The sequence below is a fragment of the Herpailurus yagouaroundi genome, unplaced genomic scaffold (genome assembly GCF_014898765.1).
Source record: "Herpailurus yagouaroundi ecotype Mexico unplaced genomic scaffold, PumYag 222, whole genome shotgun sequence".
Taxonomy (NCBI): domain Eukaryota; kingdom Metazoa; phylum Chordata; class Mammalia; order Carnivora; family Felidae; genus Herpailurus; species Herpailurus yagouaroundi.
In genome coordinates this window covers 11,085,646-11,105,997 of record NW_024412453.1, presented here as the reverse complement: position 1 = coordinate 11,105,997, position 20,352 = coordinate 11,085,646, and the positions used below count along the sequence as shown (strand labels likewise).

The following is a 20,352-nucleotide window of genomic DNA, read 5'->3' as shown; positions in this document are numbered from 1 at the left end:
CTAGGTTGCAGGGGTGGTTCAATGTTCACAAACCAATCAGTGTGATAATACCACATTAATAAAAGGATAAGAACCGTATGACTGTCTCAATAAATGCAGAAAAAGCATTTGACAAAATACAGCATCCATTCTTAATAAAAACCCTCAACAAAGTAGGTATAGATGGAACATACCTCAACATCATAAAAGCCATATACAAAAGATTCACAGCCAATATCCTCAGTGGGGAAAAATAAGGTTTTTCCTCTGCAGTCAGGAACAAGACAGGGATATCCACTCTCACCATTGTCATTTAACATAGTACTGGAAGTCTCAGCCTCAGACAACAAAAAGAAATAAAAGGCATCCAAATCAGCAAGGAAGAAGTCAGAGTTCTGCTATCTGCAGACATGATACTTACTGTGGAAAACCTGAAAGACTTCAACAGAAAAATTGCTAGAACTAATACATGAATTCAGCAAAGTTGAAGGATATAAAATCGATGTACTTCTGTACATCTCTGTACTTCTGTTGCATCTCTGTACACCAGTAATGAAGCAGCAGAAAAAGAAATCAAGGAATCGACCCCATTTACAGTTGCACCAAAACCAGTAAGATACCTAGGAATAAACCTAACCAAAGAGGTAAAAGGTCTATACTCTGAAAACCAAAGAGCACTTACAAAATAAACTTAGGAGGACACAATGAAATGGGGGGAAAAAATCCATGCTCATGGACTGGAAGAACCAACATTGTTAAAATATCTACGTGATCTAAAGCAATCTACACATTTAATGCAATCCCTATCAAAATACCACCAGCATTCTTCACAGAGATAGAACAAACAATCCTAAAATTTGTATGGAACCACAAAAGACCCTGAACAGCTAAAGCAATCTTGAATAATAAAGGCAAAGGTAGAGACATCACGATTCCAGACTTCGAGCTATATTACAAAGCTGTAGTCATCAAGACAAGATGGTACTGGCACAAACAGAGACACATAGATCAGTGGAACATTTCAATGGAGAATTGAAAACTCAGAAATGGACCCACAACTATATGGTTAACTAATCTTTACCAAAGCAGGAAAGAATAGCCAATGGGAAAAAAACCATCTCTTCAACAAATGGTGCTGGGAAAATTGGACCACTTTCTTATACCATACACAAAAATAAATTCAAAATGGATGAACAACCTAAATGTGAGACAGGAAAGCATCAAAATCCTAGAGGAAAACACAGATAGCAACCTCTGTGACCTCTGCCGTAGCAACTTCTTACTAGACACATCGCCAGAGGCGAGGAAAACAAAAGTAAAAATAAACTATTGGGACTTCATCAAGATAAAAGGCTACTGCACAGCAAAGGAGACAATCAACAAAACCAAAAGGCAGCCTAAGGAATGGGAGAAGATATTTGCAAATGACCTATCTGATACAGGGTTAGTATCCAAAATCTATAAAGAACTTACCAAATTCAACACCCCCAAAATAACCCAGTTAAGAAATGGGCAGAAGACATGAATAGACAGTTTTCCAAAGAAGACATCCAGATGGCTAACAGACACCTGCAAAGATGCTCAACATCACTCATCATCAGAGAAACACAAATCAAAACCACATTGAGAAACTACCTCACACCTGTCAGAATGGCTAACATTTAACAACACAGGAAACAACAGATGTTGGTGAAGATAGGGAGAAAGGGGAACCCTCTTAACACTGTTGGTGGGAATGCAAATTGGTGCAGCCACTCTGGAAAACAGTATGCAGGTTCCTCAACAATTTTAAAATGGAACTACCATACAATCCAATTGCACTACTAAGTATTTATCCAAAAGATATAAAAATACAGGTTCTAAGGGGTGCATGCACCCTGATGTTTATTAGCAGCATTGTCAACAATAGCCAAACTATGGAAAGAGCCGAAGTGCCCCATCAATTGAAGAATGGATTAAAGGTGTTTGTATGTATGTGTACGATAATACACATACATACACACTCCCAGACACAATGGATTATTACCCAGCCACCAGAAAGAATTAAATCTTATAATTGGTAACAGCAGGGAAGGAGCTAGAGTATATTATGCTAAGTGAAATAAGTCAGTCAGGGAAAGTCAAATACCATATGATTTCACTCATGTGGAATTTAGGAAAGAAAACCGATGAACGTATGGGAAGGGAAAAGAGAGAGAGGGAAGCAAACCATAAGAGACTCTTAATGATTGAGAACAAACTAAGGGTTGATGGGGGGGGGGGGGTGGGAGATGGGGGATGGGCATGAAGGAGGGTATTTGTAATGACGAGCACTGGGTGTTACGTGTAAACGATGAATCACTAAATTCTACCCCTAAAGCCAGTATTACACTATATTAAGCAACTAGAATTTAAATAAAAATTTGCAGAAAAAAAAATAAAGGAAGTTCTTCTAGCAAAATGAAAATGATAGCAGATGGAAAGTGTTGTATGTATGTGAAAGAATGTAATACCATGTTGTAGAGTTTATAATATATGTAGCAGTTAATATATGACAATAGTGGTGCATAAGACAGGAATGGATGTATGCTTTTGTGAGGGTCTTAACGTTTTATTAGTATGTTACTTGAAAACAGACTAAGTTATTGAAGATACATATGGTAATGCCTAGAGCAATAATTTTTTTAAGTGCAAGTATAGCTAATAGACCATAGTGAGGATAAAACGGAATTTTTAAATAATCTAAGAGAAGCCACAAAAAATGCAAAGAGCAAACGAAACTAATGGAGAACAGAAGGCAAGATGGTAGAGTTAAACCCAGCCATACTGATAATTAGAATAAGTGTTAGTGGTCTAAATACTACATTCACAAGCAGACCTTGTTGGACTGGATAAGAAAACAAGATCCAACTATAAGATAATTATATGATGCCCTTCGGATACAAATACATGGAGAGGTTAAAAGGATGGAGGGAGACAGCTATGCAAAAGCATACAGACGCTAGTCGTGAGAAAGCTGGGGTGACGGTATTACCATCAAATGGACTTGAGAACAAGGAATATTACCAGGGGTAAAGAAGACTATCTCTAATGATAAAGTAGTCATTTCAACAGGAAGACCTGGGAAACCTACATGTGTATGTACTTAATCACAGCATTTCAGAATTCCTGATGCAAAAACTTATAGGACTGAGATGACAAATAGAAAAATAAGCCAGTAGAATTAGAGGTTCCATCACTCCATTCTCAGCACTTGACAGGGTATGTAGAAACCTGAGCAACACTACCAACCCAGCTTAAGCTAACTGACATTTATAGAACGCTCAACTCAAGCATGGCAGAATATACCTTCTCTTTAAGTGCATATGAAACATGCGATAGGATAGATTGTGTTCTGGACCATAAAACTAGTCCCAGTATATTTAAAAGGACTGTAGTCCTACAGGGTATGTTCTTTGACACGGCAGAATTAAATTCACGATCAGTAACAGGGATCGTTGGAAAATCCCTAGGTATTTGCAGACCAAACACGTTTCTAAATAACCCAGAAGTCAAAGCAGTCAGAAGGGAAATTTGAAAATGTTTTCAACTGAATGAAAATTGGAACAGCAAAATCTGAGGGAAGCAGATAGAGCAGTGCTTGGAGGGAAGTTACTAGCATTAAATGTTTATATTAGAAAAAATGGAAAGTCTAAAATGAGCAGTCTGATAAGCTTCTCCCTTAAGATGCTTGGGAGAAAAAGAGCCAATTAAACGCCAACGAACGGATGACACTTCACTGTAGAAGCTGTGGGGATGGTAGACTGGCACGAGAGAACATCCTCGACGTCGTTACTCACCAGGCCAATGCAGACTGGAATGAGATGCCACAACATGGCTACAAAGGAGAACAACTGAAAATACACAGAGTGTGGGCACGGATGTGGAACAGCCTAGAATTCCCAGGCCGTAGCGGGAGGGATGTACAATGGTAAAACCACTTTCGAAGTGATTTGGCGGTTCAGTATGTCAACTGCACCCCTACCATGTGACCGCGTTATTCTCATCGTAGGTATTGGTTGACCCAAGAGAAATGAAAACCCACATCCACAAAGACTTGACACGTATGTTTGTGGCCACTTTATGCATGTAGCCCCAAACTAGAAACAGTGCAAATGTCCATCAGTGGATAAATGGAGAAACAGGTTGCAGCATATCTATAATACAGCTAAATGCTACTCAACAGTAAATATGAACAAAATGTTGGGGTGTCTGGCTGGCTCCGTCGGTGGTGCACGTGGCTCTTGATCACAGGGTTGTGAGTTCAAACCCCGCTTAGGGAGCTTATTTAAAAAAAAAATAGGGGTACCTGGGTGGCTCAGTTGGTTGAGCCTCCGACTTCGGCTCAGGTCATGATCTCACAGTTCGTGGGTTTGAGCCCCGCATCACGCTCTGTGCTGACCCGCTTGCTCAGAGCCTGGACCCTGCTTCAGATTCTGTGTCTCCGTCTCTCTCTGCCCCTCCCCGGCTCATGCTTTGTCTCACTCTGTTTCTCAAAAATAAATAAATGTAAAAAAAAATTTTTTTTTAAATAAGCAAAATATTATTATATACAACTACATGGATACAACTTCAGAACATTGTCCTGGGCCAACTAAAACCTTCTGTCTCTCCCTTAGGCTCACATTTTCTCTGTTTTACCCTTTTCTTCCCTCCACCAGCTCTCTTCTGTTCTCCTTTTTCTCTCCCCTCTCCCTTACCACAGTCCACAATTTATGGTTGACCCTGGGTAATGTGGGGGATAGGGACACCAGCCTCCACACAGCTGAACATCTGTGGGGTGACTCACTCAGTTAAGCGTCTAACTTTGGCTCAGGTCATGACCTCATGGTTTGTGAGTTCGAGCCCCACGTCAGGCTCTCTGCTGTCGGCACGGAACCTGCTTCGGATCCTCTGTATCCCCCTCTCTCTGCCTCTCTCTCTCTCTCTCTCTCTCTCGCTCTCTCTCTCAAAAGTAAATAAACATTAAACATTTTTATCAAAAAAACAAAAGAAAAGAAAAAATCTGCCTAGGGGCACCCAGGTGGCTCAGTCAGTTGTACATCCAACTCTTGATTTTGGCTCAGGTCATAATCTCACAGTTCGAGAGTTCAAAGGCCCACATCAGGCTCTGCGCTGGTAGTGTGGAGCCTGCTTGAGATTCTCTGTCTCCCACTCTCTGCCCCTCCCCCATTCACACTTGCTCTCTTGCTCTCTCAAAATAAATAAACTAAAAAAAAAAAAAAAAAAAGAAAAAAGTAAAGAAAATCTGCATATGACTGTTGGCTCCCCAGAATGTAACTACTAACAACCCACTGTTGACTGGAAACCTTACTGATAAAGTCAATACCTGTTTGTGTGTTCTATGTCGTATATACTGTTTTCTTACAATACAATAAGCTAGAGAAAAAATGGCTTGACAGTTACAAGGGAGAGAAAATATTTGTACAGGACTGTACTACATTTAATGAAAAACAGCGACGTCTAGGTGGACCAAGCCTGTGTTGTTCAAGGGTCAGTGGTATATCCGATGCCCTCTAGGCTGAAGCAGCCTCCGCAGCAGAGTCCTATAACCTCCAGGCTGCCTGATACTTCATTTGAATTCCTAGGACTTGTGTGTGTCACATATTTATACAGGATTGCAGATGGCTCTGTTTGCAAATATCCTGTTGGCCTGAGAGAGCCCAAGCCACCTCTAAGAGCCCTGAGCCAGGAGCACTCTCCTGTGTGTAGTTTTTCCTACTTCCAGCTTACATAGTGACTTCAGTGTTTAAGGGGAGAATTCTTGTCCCATTTGAAGGAAAGTTCACTGTATTTAGCACCTTTGGGTCTTGAATTTTTATCAAAAGTTTGTCATCTTATTTCACAGTTTTGTAACTTTAGTTCACATTTAATTGTTATTAAACAATATGAGTATTAGGTCATCTTCTGTTGTCTCAAGGTTCCTAATACTTGGAGTATATGTTTTAACAGTATAATTGTGATACAGAAAGTTAAGGTAGACGTAACTAGCTTTGCTTAAAGGCTATGGAATTGATTGTTGCAGATAAATTTTACTTCTCACACCTTGTGTTCACAGAAAGTTCAGTATCCACCCTGGAGTCACCCGCAAAAGCGGTTTCAACCTCAAAAGAGACAACCCCAGTGGCACAAAATGCAGCCCAGGTACTGATGCTCTATAAGGGATGCTCCTTCCAGATTGAGGGGAAGTACCCATTTACCTAGGCAGACACATTTGGGTCCCCTTGCAGCTTGTGCTTTTGAAACTGTGCTTCTGTACATCTCCTTATGTATGCAGTCAAAATAATGGAGTCTTCCAGAAGCTATAAAAGTTAAAGCAAATACAAATGTGTGTGTGTGTGTGTGTGTGTGTGTGTGTGTATACAAAAGGTTTTTAAGAGCAGTCGCTATTGTTGATGACGGTGGAGAGAAATGGGTGTTCATGTGCACTCACACCATTCACGTAAACTAGCACAGCGTTTGGGAACACAAGTTGGAAATGAGCTGGAATATTGATCCAGAACGTCTGGGACCTCACCGTTCTGGACTAGTGACACTGCAGAGTGTGCAAATCATAATGCCAAAAGCAGCTTATGCTTAAAAAGACCGGCCCTAGCCCCACATAGTCTTGAAGCATCCTTTTGTCCTGAGGATTTGGAGAAACAGACAGAAAACTGGGAAGTAGATTTAGAACTGCAGTCGCGCGCGTGTAAATTACCAGAGCCCGCCGAGCCAGCTCGCTAAACTTTCCAAATGTGTTTTTTAGGCTCCTGAGTCCTTTGAGCACCTGCCGCCTCTCCCAGAACCACCACCACCGCTGCCCGAGCTCGTAGACAAAACCCGAGACACGCTTCCCCCGCAGAAGCCTGAGCTCAAAGTGAAGCGGGTGCTGAGACCCAGGGGCATCGCGCTGACTTGGAACATCACTAAAATCAACCCCAAGTGTGCCCCTGTGGAAAGCTATCACCTCTTTCTCTGCCATGACAACCCTAGTAATAAGTTTATTTGGAAGAAAATCGGAGAAATTAAAGCTTTACCACTCCCAATGGCCTGTACTTTATCTCAATTTTTAGCTTCCAACAAATACTATTTTACCGTCCAGTCAAAAGACATTTTTGGACGATATGGGCCATTTTGTGACATAAAATCTATCCCTGGGTTTTCTGAAAATCTCACCTAAAAGTCTTTGGTGATTATTTATTGTATCGCGCTGTTTTGTTTTTTCATTTTTGAGTTGTTGGTTTACAGTGTTCCTCTAACACTGTTTGCCAGGGGCCAGTTCAGATTGTGAACCCTTTGAACAGGGACAGGCCTCGTCCTTATGTTGTAAGTGACGTCTCGTTTCATGAATTTCTGATTTGCATTCAATAAGTACTTCCAGAAGATATGTTCTAAAACATGTGCTTCCCTGGACTCACGTCACTTCGGCTGTGCTGTGTACATAACCTCCGGGACTATGGAGGCGCTGCTCTTCTATCTCCAAAGCCCTAGGATACGAGCAGCCACTTCTTGCGCCTTTGGAAATCAGCGTTCGGTGCCCTGCTTTTGTGGTCAGTGTAGGTACAAGAAAAATCAGCTCTCTGCTGAGGAAGGGTCATCCCTGGGGTGCTCACCAAGATTTTACGAAAATAAATGTCTTCTCCTTCTGTTCAAATCCTAAGGGCTAGTCATTTGCCCTCTCCCTGTGTTTTTCTTTTTGGCCCTGTCAGTCATCTGGGGAAAGAGCCTGGAGATTTTCCCTAAATTTGTTTGTATATTTTGATATCTATAATAAAACTAGTTACACGTTGTGTGCTGTGTATACAAAACACAGAGTATCTCTGATAAGAGCAGTATCCAACCCTCTATTTCAGCTCCAGAAAATGGAGCTGTCTGCCTGAGGTTCAAAGCTTTCCTTTGCTGACTCCTCAGTGCTACTCTCTGTTCATTTGCTGGCTGCCGTCATACTCGGAGAGAGGACATAACCCTAGGGGGCCCCGAGAGATGCGGCCCGTGAACTCCTCTGAGGGGCACTAAAGTGAGGCGGCAGCCAGCACATGCTCCCCAGGAAACGGTGAGCAGACTGCATACGTGCACTTCAGGGCCCAGCGGGGTGGTGAGAAAAGGAACACCAACTCTTAGCGTAAAGAATCGTCCGTTCGAGAGGTGTCCTTTCCTGGTTTGTAGTGAAAGCTCAGTCCTCTGAGCTGTGAGATTTCAAAAATTGAACGAGGAATGGTTTTCCTTGGCATTTTGTGAATATCTTCACATCTCCAGTCATAAATAAAACTGTTATTTTACGGTCTCCTGTGTCTTTATCTCCTAAGACATTTCTACTGGAAGAGCCCGATTCTGGCCTTTATGTGTTGTAATAGCTTGTGCTATGTCCTGCACCTGTGACAACTACTACATTAAAAAGAGGTCATACGCTGTCCAGGGCCTGGCATTTGAGGAAGTGTTTTTAGAGGGTCTTGCATGCACTGTTGTGTCTTTGGCTGCTCTATCTCGCTACTCGTGGTGGGGAGTTGGACCTTCCGCCTCATGTGCTTTGATTCGTTTGCTGAAGTAACCCTGGGAAAAAGGAGAAGCGGGGGCCCCGGGGAGAAGGGAAGAAACCTTATCCCAAACGAAGAAACGACAGGGGTGGAAAAAAAGACCAGGCAGAGAATCAAAGAAACCATAGGCTTAATCCAGAAAGAGGAAAATAAGAAGGAGACACAGAAAAGGTGTAAAAAGAATAGGGTAAAAATGCCTGATTAAATGACCAGAGGAGAGGAAAGAAATACATATTTTATACATAATAAGAACGGATCAAAAATCAAATCAGAAGCTCTGAGGCTGATTCCAAGGGGGGAAGAAAGAAGAGAGTCGAAAGGTAAGGGAGAAGAGAAGGAAAGGAAAGAAAAAAAACAGACTGACATAAAAAACCACAAGACCGTTATCTGTTGGTGCCTGGGACACGTGACTGTGCCGTGTCTGGTTCCGTCAGTGTCAATCTCACCCCGGTAGATACGCAGTTACCACGTACGGAGGGGCAGGGTTTGGTGTAAGCGGGGACCCAAGTCCCCCGGGGGCCTCTGTCCCGGTCCCTGAAGCCCCACCCCTGGGTGAAAAGAAAATGACACCCCAATCTCCTCCCTGAACTGGGTGTCTCAAAGCACGCTGTTCAGGCCATCCTCACGGAGCCACCCAGGTGGGTGGCTTGTCCTGTTCCACAGCCCCCCATGCCTCCCAGGTACTCCACTAGGATTCAAAAGCCGGTATCTTCAAGGATCCCATTGTGTGCAGGTGTGGTTCTGGAATAGCACCGCTCCCCCCAGCCACAAAGGGCCTCTGGCTGACACCTGCAGGGGCTTCTGTCCTTGGTGGGGGGCAATACGCTCTCTTCCCACAGCACTCCAGGGAGGAGACTGCTTTCTCCCAGTGCACCCCCAAGATCACTGGCTCCCCTCCTTCCCAGGACACATGCACACTGCTGGCTCCAGTCCCAGACAAAGTCATACACCCCTGAAAACTCTGACCTAAACTCCTAAGGCTGTTTGCAAAGTAGAAACAGGCTCCCTTCAGATTTTTAACTCCCTGGCCAGTGGTCGGGAGAGGGTTTTCTCTTATCCGAATATAATCCCACACTTCCACAGCCTCTCTTTCTCTTCCTTTTGTCTCTCCACCGAAGGGGATCCCCCCACCCTGTGTCTACACTGCCCGTTTCATCTCCCCCAACTCACAAACATGCACCTCTGTCCTGCCATGTGTCTCTGTACACCTGTGATTTTTCTGTCCCTCTGCAGACTGGATTCCTGGTATTCCGAGTGTTCTGACCCCAATACCGATGTGTTTGAGGGAGGAGGGAAATTTGGGTCCCCCTACTTCTCCGCCATCTTGACTCCTCCTGGAAAAGCCAGATTCTGAACTGAATTTGATGAGCTGAGCTTCCCTCTGTGAGGTCCCGTTTCAGGCTCAGAGCAACGGAGCGGGGCGGGGGGGGGGGGGGGGGCACCCCTCAGCACAGGACGAGGGCTCCACTTAGGGGAGGACTGCACCCTTCGGCTGACGCGGAGTAGACATTCATGTGCTAAGCCAAGCTCCGAGTTGACACCACGGACGAGATTGTGGTGGGCATTCACCGAAGTGAAACACATCCCCAGCCAGCAAATCTGGAATGTTGGTGAGTACACAAGCTTAAGCAAGAGTTTCACAATAACAGGATGAGGGAGGAAGGCCGATAGCAAGCATCTTAGAGTTGGTGGCTCAAAAAGCATTAATGGCTTTTGCCTTTTGGAAAGTGCAGGGGCGATATTCTCAACTGTTACCCTGTCGGTGACCCCAGAAGAGAGCCAGCCGAAGGAGATCACATGTGAAATGCCCCGATTTTAGGCAGAAAGGGGGGAAGCAAAGAGGTCTTCTCATGTCTCCCATTTCTCAGCAGCCTTCAGCTCACCATGATCCTTACACCAGAACGGCTTATTTTTTGAGAGGTGGCCTATTCGGGTTTCCTTCAAGGTGGATAAAAAATCAAGTTGCATCTCTCCCCTGACAAAAATCTCATGAGGCCAAAAGGTAGGAACTGACTGAATTGGATTTTAGGGATTTTTTTTTTTTAAGTCCAATTTTACTCCACCCTCTGGATGTATGGTAATGGGTAATATGTATAAGTGTCAGTCGATCTCTGAGTGTTTGTCACTTCACCTTCCTTAAAAGTTACAGGAAGTTGAACAAATTAAGGCCGATACTAATGGACACACCTATAGATACTGTTGCCAATCACAGGGGCAAGGACACATCTGGAAGTTCTTTTTCTTTCTCTGATGGAAATAATGTCTGATATATGAAGATAATAGTTCTGCACCCAAGATTTATTTATTGATTCCCCTGGATTTGGGGGCACATAGTGCATGCAGTTGGTAAAGTTTGATGGAATGGATTTAAGCCACGGTAACACAAGAGGCAGGCAATACTTGATTTTTGCGATATAGAGTGTTAACTCTTTGGATTCAAGGAAATACTCCATTTTGGGAGGACCTAATGGTAAGAGAATTCTGGAATGTCCAAAGTGCCTTGAAGAAAGGGTACAGACATAGCACAGGGGGTGAAAACCACATGTGATGGGCAGTACTGGGGGTCATAGGGTATGTTCAGGACTACCTGCAAATTAACCTGATCACTGCCACGGCTTGAGCCAGCTCCCTTTGGGCTAATTATGCATCTCACTCCATGAAAAGGAAGTCTTCCCAGGGACCTGGGTGGCTCAGTCAGTCTTGATTTCGGCTCAGATCGTGATCTCACAGTTTGTGGGATCAAGGCCCACATCAGGCCATCATTCTTTCAATGATGTGAGGAGTCTGCTTGAGATTCTCTCTCTCTCCTCTCTCTCCGCTCCTCCCCCTTCTCACACATACTCTCTTTCAAAAAAGATAAACTTTATATAGATATAACAAAGAAGAAGAAAAAGAGATTGTCCCATAAGCTGGAGTCACCCATCTCTTGCTCACAGATTGGGACCCACAAGTGGCAAGCAGAGACACTTGGGTAGTTCAGCAGTAGGGTTTGGGATCTTGTTTCAGTCCACATGGGCTCTGTATAAAACCAATTTGGTAGAGTTATGAGCAGGAGTTATTCCTCTGAGCAAACTAGAGGCCAAGCTTGGGTAGGCTGGGCTATAGCCCAAGACAAAGGAGAAATTCTTAGCAGTTTTGGCAAGAGGTTTATGACATAGTAAAGGTTTGGGACACAAAGCTCAGCCAACCCAAAACTGTTTTCACTGATTCGTTAAATTTCCCCAGTGAAATATTCATGTAGTCATTCACCAAGGAATTATCGAACATCTGCCAGGTGCCAGACCTCAGGCCCGGGGCTGACATGGAGAACAAGAGTAGATACTGCCCCTGCCCTTTCGGAAGTGGCCTGAGGACATTAACGAGTAAGAAATGAACACGCAAGATTTCCCTAGAGCGCTGGCAATGTGATCCATGAGGAACATGAGCAGGGAGATACAGTGGAGCATGGTGGTGAGACAGGCCGGTCCTGGAGACCGTCTGCTGGGAAGGCTTGTGCCAGTCGAGGGGTTTAACTCAGGAAAGTTCTCTGGAGGTAGAGGATTGCGTGGAAGAGGGAAATCCCATGGGCCAACGAAATGCAGTGCGTGATTCTTAGTGGATCGTGGATCTTGAAAAGCAGCTCTAAAGGACATCATTTGGACAACCAGCAAAGTCCCAACTATATAGACTGTGCAGACAACAGTGCTGTGTCTGCGTTAAATGATGGACATTTAACCTCATGCCTTGATGTCTGCAACTAACTCACAAATGGTTCATAAAATAATCACACACACACACACACACACACACACACACACACACACATCACAGCAAATACGACCACAGAGTGTTAATGGTTGGTGAATCTAAGTGGAAAGTGTATGGGCGTCATGTCATTCTTAGATTTCTGTAGGCTGAAGCTTTTCAAAATAAAAAGCTGGGGGACAAAACAGTGGCTTGCAGATTCTTTCAGGCCACGGAGAGTCTGGAAATCCCGATTTGGCCGTGCTCACCAGGTTAAGAGCACAGGGAAGCACATGTGTAAGAGGCAGGTGGTTTAGGATGACCTGTGCTTCTGCAGGGGCCAGGCCCTGGACAACAGACCCGCGTGCTGCCTGGCCTCCCGCAGTGTGGCCTTGCCCCAACCCCACCTAGTGGACCCATCTGTATCTCCACCGCCTTGACCCTGGGCAGGTCGATGACAGCTTTGACCGATGGAACACAGTGGGAGCGATGCTGAGCCAGCTCTCAGAGCTGGCTCTGGTTGCTCCCCCTTGGAAACCAGCCACCGTCTAAAAAAGTGCATCTACCCTGAGACCACCACGCTGCATGAAGACCCTGGAGGACAAGATGTCACAGGGTGGCAGCAACCAGGGAGGACCAAGGTGGCAGACCCATGGGTGAGGAGGGCCTCTTTGAAGCAGATCCTGGGTTTCAGTCGCCTCAGTGGAAGCCATGTGGACCAAACAGCCTAGCTGAGCCCCATTCAAATTCCAGACCCACAAAACTAAGCAAAACTCAAGTTACTCTAAGCCTCTAAGTGTGAGGCTTATGAGGCAGCAACAGCACCCAGGACACTGTTAGAGACTGGTAGCCCGTGTTAAGAAGTTGGGTCGTGCAATAGCACTGCTAGGAATTTACCCGAGGGATACAGGAGTACTGATGCATAGGGGCCCTTGTACCCCAATGTTTACAGCAGCACTCTCAACAATAGCCAAATTGTGGAAAGAGCCTAAATGTCCATCAACTGATGAATGGAAAAACAAATTGTGGTTTATGTACACAATGGAATACTACGTGGCAATGAGAAAGAATGAAATATGGCCCTTTGTAGCAACATGGATGGAACTGGAGAGTGTGATGCTAAGTGAAATAAGCCATACAGAGAAAGACAGATACCATATGGTTTCACTCTTATGTGGATCCTGAGAAACTTAACAGAAACCCACGGGGGAGGGGAAGAAAAAAAAAAAAAGGTTAGAGTGGGAGAGAGCCAAAGCATAAGAGACTCTTAAAAACTGAGAACAAACTGACGGTTGATGGGGGGTGGGAGGGAGGGGAAGGTGGGTGATGGGTATTGAGGAGGGCACCTTTTGGGGTGAGCACTGGGTGTTGTATGGAAACCAATTTGACAATAAATTTCATATATTGAAAACAGAAAAAAAAGAAGTTGGGTCATTATTGTAAATAATGCTGCTATAAACAGGGCACATATATCCCTTTGAATTAGTGTTTTTGTATTTGGGGGTAAATACCCAGCAGCACGATTACTGGATCGTAGAGTAGTTCTATTTTTAACTTGTAACTTAACATACTATAGCAGCCTTATTTACAAGAGCCAAACCATGGAAACAGCCCAAGTGGCCATCGAGTGATGAATGGATAAAGAAGATGTGAAATATATATATATATATATATATATATATATATATATATATATATATACTGGAATATTGCTCAGCCATAAAAAGGAATGAAACCTTGCCTTTTGCAATGACATGGATGGAGCTAGAAAGTATAAGGCTAAGCGAAATCAGTCAGAGAAAGACAAATACCATATGATTTCACTCAGGTGCAGTTGAAGAAACAAAACAAATGAGCAAAGGGGGAAAAAAGAGAGACAAACCAAGAAACAGACTCTTCGTTATTGAGGGCAAACATGGTTACCAAAGGGGAAAGAGCGGGGATTTGGATGAAACAGGGGTTGAGAATTAACGCATACACCTGCTGTGATGAGCACTGAGTGTGATGCATGGAAGTGAATCACTTTTCTGTACACCTGAAACTAACATAGCACTGAATGTTAACTCTACTGGAATTAAAATGAAAGCTTAGAAAAGAGAAAGAGGTTGGGTTGTTGTCTTGGGAGTTATGGAGAGCCAGTGAAGGTTTCAATCAAGATGTTAACACGATCAGAAGAGGTTGCAATCACTCTGGTTGCCACGTAGAAAATAAGCTGGAGACTGGGGTGAGGGTGGTGGGTAGACCAGGGAACGAGGGTGACTAATTACAAATCTATTGCAATGGTCAGAACAAGACGACAGCAGCCGGGCTGGGAAGTGATGTGGACAGAAGCCGTGGAAGTGATGTCCGGGGATAGGGGAATCAAGAATGAATACTTTCCAGGGAATCTTCAATGAATATACCAGGCAGACCCCAGCGTCCAGTTACTCTGCCCCAAGGCTACTAAGAAGCACAGAATAAATGTGCACACCCTTCTTCCTCCAGGAAAACATGGCAGAGGAAAATGTAGAATGGCCATAAAACGAATCATTGGAATCATTTCGCTTCTTTGGGGAATATCTGATTTTTAAAAAGAACAACTTTTATCAGACCAAGCCAAACCAAATTTTTTTGATTAATACTTGAGAATTTAATTGAATATAGAGATGTATATATCCCAGGTCAATGGCCAGATGTTGAGGGCAGTGGAATTTCGCGTTTCGCCTCCTACATTTAATGCCACAAATTTCATCTCTGAGGCTTGATTACAATGTGGGGAAATGGCCACCAGGTGGCACTATGCCTCTTCTCCGCCTTTCTGAAACTGAAATGAAACCTTTTTGTCCTTTGCGCGTTGAAACCAACTGTCACAATGCCACTAAATAATATATTTGAAATACGGTGTCAGTGTGGCAAGTGTTTTAGCTATTACCTAGATACAACACGGTCCATTTCTCCCAGGCCTCTACATTGATTCTGAAGGGGTTCAGAATAAGTCTCCCCAAAATGTGGACTATTGACATGTGGACTGTTTTGAGCGGAAGGCATTCAAGACCCAGCAGACTCAAGAAAAACTTGTACCTCTTCCTTAAACTACCTACAAGAATTTAGATAGGGGGCCTGGCCCAGAAAGAGGGCTGTTACCAAGAGGTCACTTGTTAATCTGAATGACATATCTGTATGGCAAGAAGAACGTTTCATTACCGAACACCTGCTCTTCTACTGCTGTGAGTTGAGTCACCCTCCCCCACTGTGGAGCCCCAGGCCCCTGTCTCATTCCTCAGCTCAAGATGCAACGTTAGCCTCCATTTCCCGGCTTGCCCTTGGGCCTCGTGGTCCCTGTGGCAGTCTGCTGTGTACTAATTAAATCTGTGTTTCTCTTGTTAATCCGTCCTAGGTTAATGTGATTATTAGACGGGTCACAAAAAGCCAAGAAGGGCAGAGGAAAAAAAAAAAATGTTTCTTTTCTAACACTTCTCCGTCGATTCGGATTCTGACCTTGATTCACACAATGTAACCAGAATGACCACAGACGCCCGCTGGCTTTCCTAACGAGTCAAAAGCCCTTCCCTGACGGCGTTCCCCATTCCAGAATGCCGCCTGCACTTGGAAACCACAGCCCTTGCGGGTGGATTTTATCACCCTTCCTCCTCTCTTCCTTGGGTCCACCAGGAGAGCCTGAGGTTTTCCTCGCAGACAACATAGAGAATGTGGCTCATGGAGACCAGTCTTCTACTTGGGTTAGGTTTGCAGCTGAAAGTAATGGATTTTGATCTACCTCACTCGACTCCAATTTGACGAAAGGGTGGAAAAAGGAATCGAAAGGCATTGACGCCCGTGATCATCCCTGCCTCCACTCCTTTCCTTTTCGCACGGGAAGCCAAAGCTTTCCAGAATACGGTAGCAGCATGTACACGTAGGTAAGGAGAGACTTGGGTCACGCGCCACAAAACGCCCGCTTGACCTGCCCATCAGGTTGCCCACAGGGAGGGGGAGATGGCTTTCCAAGAGGAATTTGGGGTGTTGTTACCAAAGCAAAGGGGACTGAATATCAGCCAGTCAAAAAAAAAAAAAAAAGCAATAAATATCCGCATGGATAGGTATTTCAAACATGAGTGGACCATGGGTAGGAGGTGAGATTTCCTTTCTTTTTTTAATTTATCAGTTTTGGTGGGACTACACTGAAGTCAGGTCACTGCATTTCCAAACCGCCTTGGAGGTTCACTCGGCGTTTCATGACCCTCAACGAGACAGCGGACAGCCAGCAGAGAGGAAAGGAAGTTCGGGCGGGCAGCGCAATCACGCCTCCGAATTCGGGCTGTCTGGGTTGGTGGACAAGGCTAAACCTCCTGTGAGACGTTCCCAGTTGCGGTCCACCCACCTCTCCGGATCTGGATCCCTGAGAGCCTGTCAAAGCGGCAGGTTCCCAGGCCCCGCCCCTGGAGGGACGGACTCCAACAGTCTAGGGCGTGGCCACGAATCCGCAGGGCCGCCTGCTCCCCAGGGGACCGCAAGGCCGTGGGTCTGTGGACGCTTCACGAAACCCTTTTCTCCCACCCGCAGCTATGCAGCCCTTTCCACGTACGATGAGAGAGAAAATCGGCCAACCTCGAAACCAGGTGAGCCTCTGGCACCAACTGGCCATTGTTTTTGCCACGTTTTGCCCCGTCTTGCCCACGGGGCCTCTCCGCCTCCGTTGCCAGAAAACAAGCCGAGCAAGACGGAGGCTGAGAGGGAAGACTGAGTCATCACCCTTTCACAGGTAGTCTGGTTACTGTGTCAACTCACCGGGGGGTGGGGAGGCAGGAGCCGGCAGGCCACACCTTGCTCCCAGCAGGCAACTCGGAGATCTGCGATGTCTGCGGTTCACGGTTCACGCTGAAGGCTCCAGATCCCTGCTTGCAATTCCCAGCAGCCTGCTGCTCCCATTAACCCCCTTAAAAGGCCTCCAGCCACCTGCCGCTCCACAGGCTGGCTCCAAGCTTTCCTGCTCTCCCTGGCACCTCTCCTCCCAGAAGGTCCGTCTCCACCGTCAGCTCAGCCACCACCTCCTCCAGGAAGCCCCTCCTGATTCAGTTCTGCTGTTTCTGGGCTCTGCTCACTCTGGAGCCTTCCGTACTTCCTCGAACAACCCATCGCCTACCACTGTTTGGTTTTTTTTTGTTGTTGTTTTTTTTTTTATTGTAAACATAAGACACCTAACAGGAGATCTACCTTCTTAAGGTTTTGAGGGTATGCCATCATTTGCCACAAGCACTATGGCGTCCAGGAGATCTCTAGAACTTTTGCAAGCTGCACGGCCAAACCTCCATACCCACTGAACCCCAGCCCCGCATCCCCCTTCCCCCAGCCACTGGCAGCCGTCATCGTACTTTCTGTTCCTATGAGTTTGACTACTTGAGGCACCTCAAGGGATATCAACAGGTGGTAACCAACTAGATGCCCATCGACAAGTGAATGGATAGGGACAACATGGTATCTACAGACCAGGGAATATTATTCAGGCATAAAGAAGAAGGAAATCCGGTCACATGCTACATCGTGGGTGAACCTGGAGGACGGTGTGCTAAGTGAAATAAGCCAGTCACAGAAGGTCAAATACCGCACGGGCCTGACTGTTACTTGATTGCACCTGACTTATGACGCAGACCAGAGACAGGTTCTCAGCCCCGGGCTACATGTTAGAATCACCTGGAGAATTTTAACAACTTCCACACCCGGGCTGCTCCCCGGGCCAATAAATGACCGCCTCTGCGGGATCCGGGCTTCAGAAGCTTCCCAAGTGGTGCTGGCATGTGGCAAGAACCCAGGATTTGGAGTAGGAAAATCTAATTTCTAGCCTGGGATCTACCACTTTACTTGACAGGTGGCCTTGGCCCAGTGACTCGACAATAATAATTCGAGGTTAATAGCCCTCTCTGAGCACCGTCTGTATGCTTCCTGCACTTGCTGCAACAGCCAGTTTCGTTTTACAGGAAGCAGAGGCCCAGAGAAATCAAGCAGTTTGCCACGAGTCACCCAGCAAGGAGAATGCTGGGACCAGAGGCTCGGCAGGGTCATTAGCCCCCACGAGGCATGTCTCGTTGGTCCCAGTGAGATATTTCGTTGTGATCCAGGAATCACAGCTTATTCTGAAAAGGTCTGGGCTGGGGGTCTTTCGGGATCCTTTTTTTCTGGACCAAAGTCCACCCATCCCAGGCTGCCATAGGATGACAGAGGATGACAAACAGGAAACGCGGGCTTCCGGAAAAAGCAAACCTAAGCTTAGCTAAGAGGATAGAGGCATGGTGGGCCGCCTGTTAACCCTCCTCTCCCCTTCCCTCCCGGATGAGGCAGCAGCACGTCCAACTTCTTCTGGCCCCCAAAAATCTGTTATTTAAGGTACACCTGTGCCAAGGTCGAGCCACACACACCTCTCCTTCCTCGCATGCATGCGAGGCCCCGGGGAAACGGCACCGTCGCCCTTCCACAAACACAAAGAAGCAGTCGCTTCCCGGCTCCTCCTGTCTCTGTTTATTCCAGCTGATGACACATATTGAGCAAACGTACGGCTTAAGCTCTGGGACCGGGAACGTCCTGTGCTGTTCTGCCGTGTGTTCCGACACGTGCCAAGGGCCACAGCCGGGTCCTCTGTTGTCGGCTCTGCCCTGTTCTCTTGCAGTGATGCGAGCTGCGTGGGGCCCAGCCACCCTCACGGCAAATTTCCAGCAGTGCTCTTGCAGCCTTCTGGGGTCACCAGTCACCGTATTTCCCGGTGTATGAAACTCTATGGCGGTGGTTCCCAACTGAGGGCAATTTTGGCAACGTCTGAAGACCTTTTACCTTGACGCAATTTGGTGTGTGTGGAGGGGGCAGGGGGGAGTGTCTCCTGGCATCCAGTGGGTGGATTAGACAGGGCTGCTGTTACATACCTGACACACAGAGGACAGCCCCCACGACAGAGAATTATCTGGTCCCAAATGTCCATCGCGCCAACGCTGAGCAACTTTGGTCTATACCACAGAGCTCTTGCGAGGACAAATTTTGAAAGAAAACATTCGCAAGGACTTCTCGTGATAGAATTATTTAAAATGACTTCGAAGGGGGCTGGCACTGAAAATATACTCTTTTCTCACGTGAGAAGAGTCATTCTATAGTGACACCCGGTTGTAACCTGCAGATCTGTGTCCGTGGGGCCATAGTCTAAGTACCAGCATCACGTGGCTAAAAAGGAATAAATGGAGTTAATGAAAAGAGGACCATAGCAATGTTCTGGCGGTAGAGATTTCACTGTAGAGTAATGAGGAACAGCTCACATTAGCCCTTATCAGCTGTGTTGGATTTGGCTAAAGTGGATATGAAAGACCCTATCTGCTAAGGGTGCTTTATTGCTATGTTGTATTGCCACACGCCGCCACTAGGGGGTGGTAGTGTCACCAGCTCTTTCACTTTCCAGCCGCTTGGCCTGCCCAAGTCCATAAAGCAAATACATTGGAAGCAGGACACTTTTTCGATACATACTGTTGTGGAGGGAGGCATAGAGACTGGCATACATGTTCCAGTGTTCATCTCCAAATGCAAAATTAAAACTCATCTGACTCCGGTACATAGGTCTGATCCCTTAAAATGATGACATGCAAACTTGAAAAACCTGGGAGTTCTAAAATTCAGATCCTGAGACAGGTCCTTAGAGATTTAACAGGTCTGCATTTTCACGAGCATTTCCCGAATGGTGTGTGCTCTAAAAGGCTCAGTTGCTACACACACACACACACACACACACACACACACACACACACATACACAACCCGTTCTCTACTTTATGCCCCTAAATGGAAGTTGGCACTAACAAATGACACGAATGGCCTCAATACTTTGCTCCCTCCCGCCTTCACCTTCTCACCCCCGTCCTCTGTGAAGTGACAGTGTGGTCTTCCCAAATGAAGGAGGGAGTTGTTTCCTCTCCCTGGAACCTGGGTAAGACTTGTAACCTGCTTGGCTAACAAAAGGCAGCAGAAGTGGTATCCCAATTCCGAGCCCAAGAGAACATATGTTTCCAATTGGTCTCCTCCATCTGTGCCATCACCATAAGTCTATACCCGAGTCATTTTGAAACGGGATGAGAGACACCTGTCGAACAAGGTTCTGCTTGTCATACAGC

The 20,352-nt window shown here is 45.8% G+C and overlaps 1 protein-coding gene and 1 long non-coding RNA gene across 4 annotated transcripts in view; both read left to right on the top strand.

Annotated features, from left to right (window-relative positions):
* Window positions 1-7,766, top strand: part of ATF7IP2 (activating transcription factor 7 interacting protein 2) — a 59,754-nt gene extending 51,988 nt beyond the window's left edge. For all 3 annotated transcript variants that reach the window (XM_040459047.1, XM_040459049.1, XM_040459050.1), the window contains 2 exons: window positions 6,056-6,141; window positions 6,743-7,766. In XM_040459047.1, coding sequence (XP_040314981.1) covers window positions 6,056-6,141; window positions 6,743-7,156 — 500 coding nt within the window. In that variant the 3' untranslated portion in view covers window positions 7,157-7,766. The remainder of the gene's footprint in view (window positions 1-6,055; window positions 6,142-6,742) is intronic.
* Window positions 7,767-16,721: 8,955 nt separating this feature from the next.
* LOC121019531 (uncharacterized) lies at window positions 16,722-19,459 on the top strand. Its single transcript, XR_005785642.1, has 2 exons — window positions 16,722-16,831; window positions 18,735-19,459. It is a non-coding gene; the product is annotated as an uncharacterized LOC121019531 (long non-coding RNA).
* The last annotated feature ends 893 nt before the right edge of the window (window positions 19,460-20,352 follow it).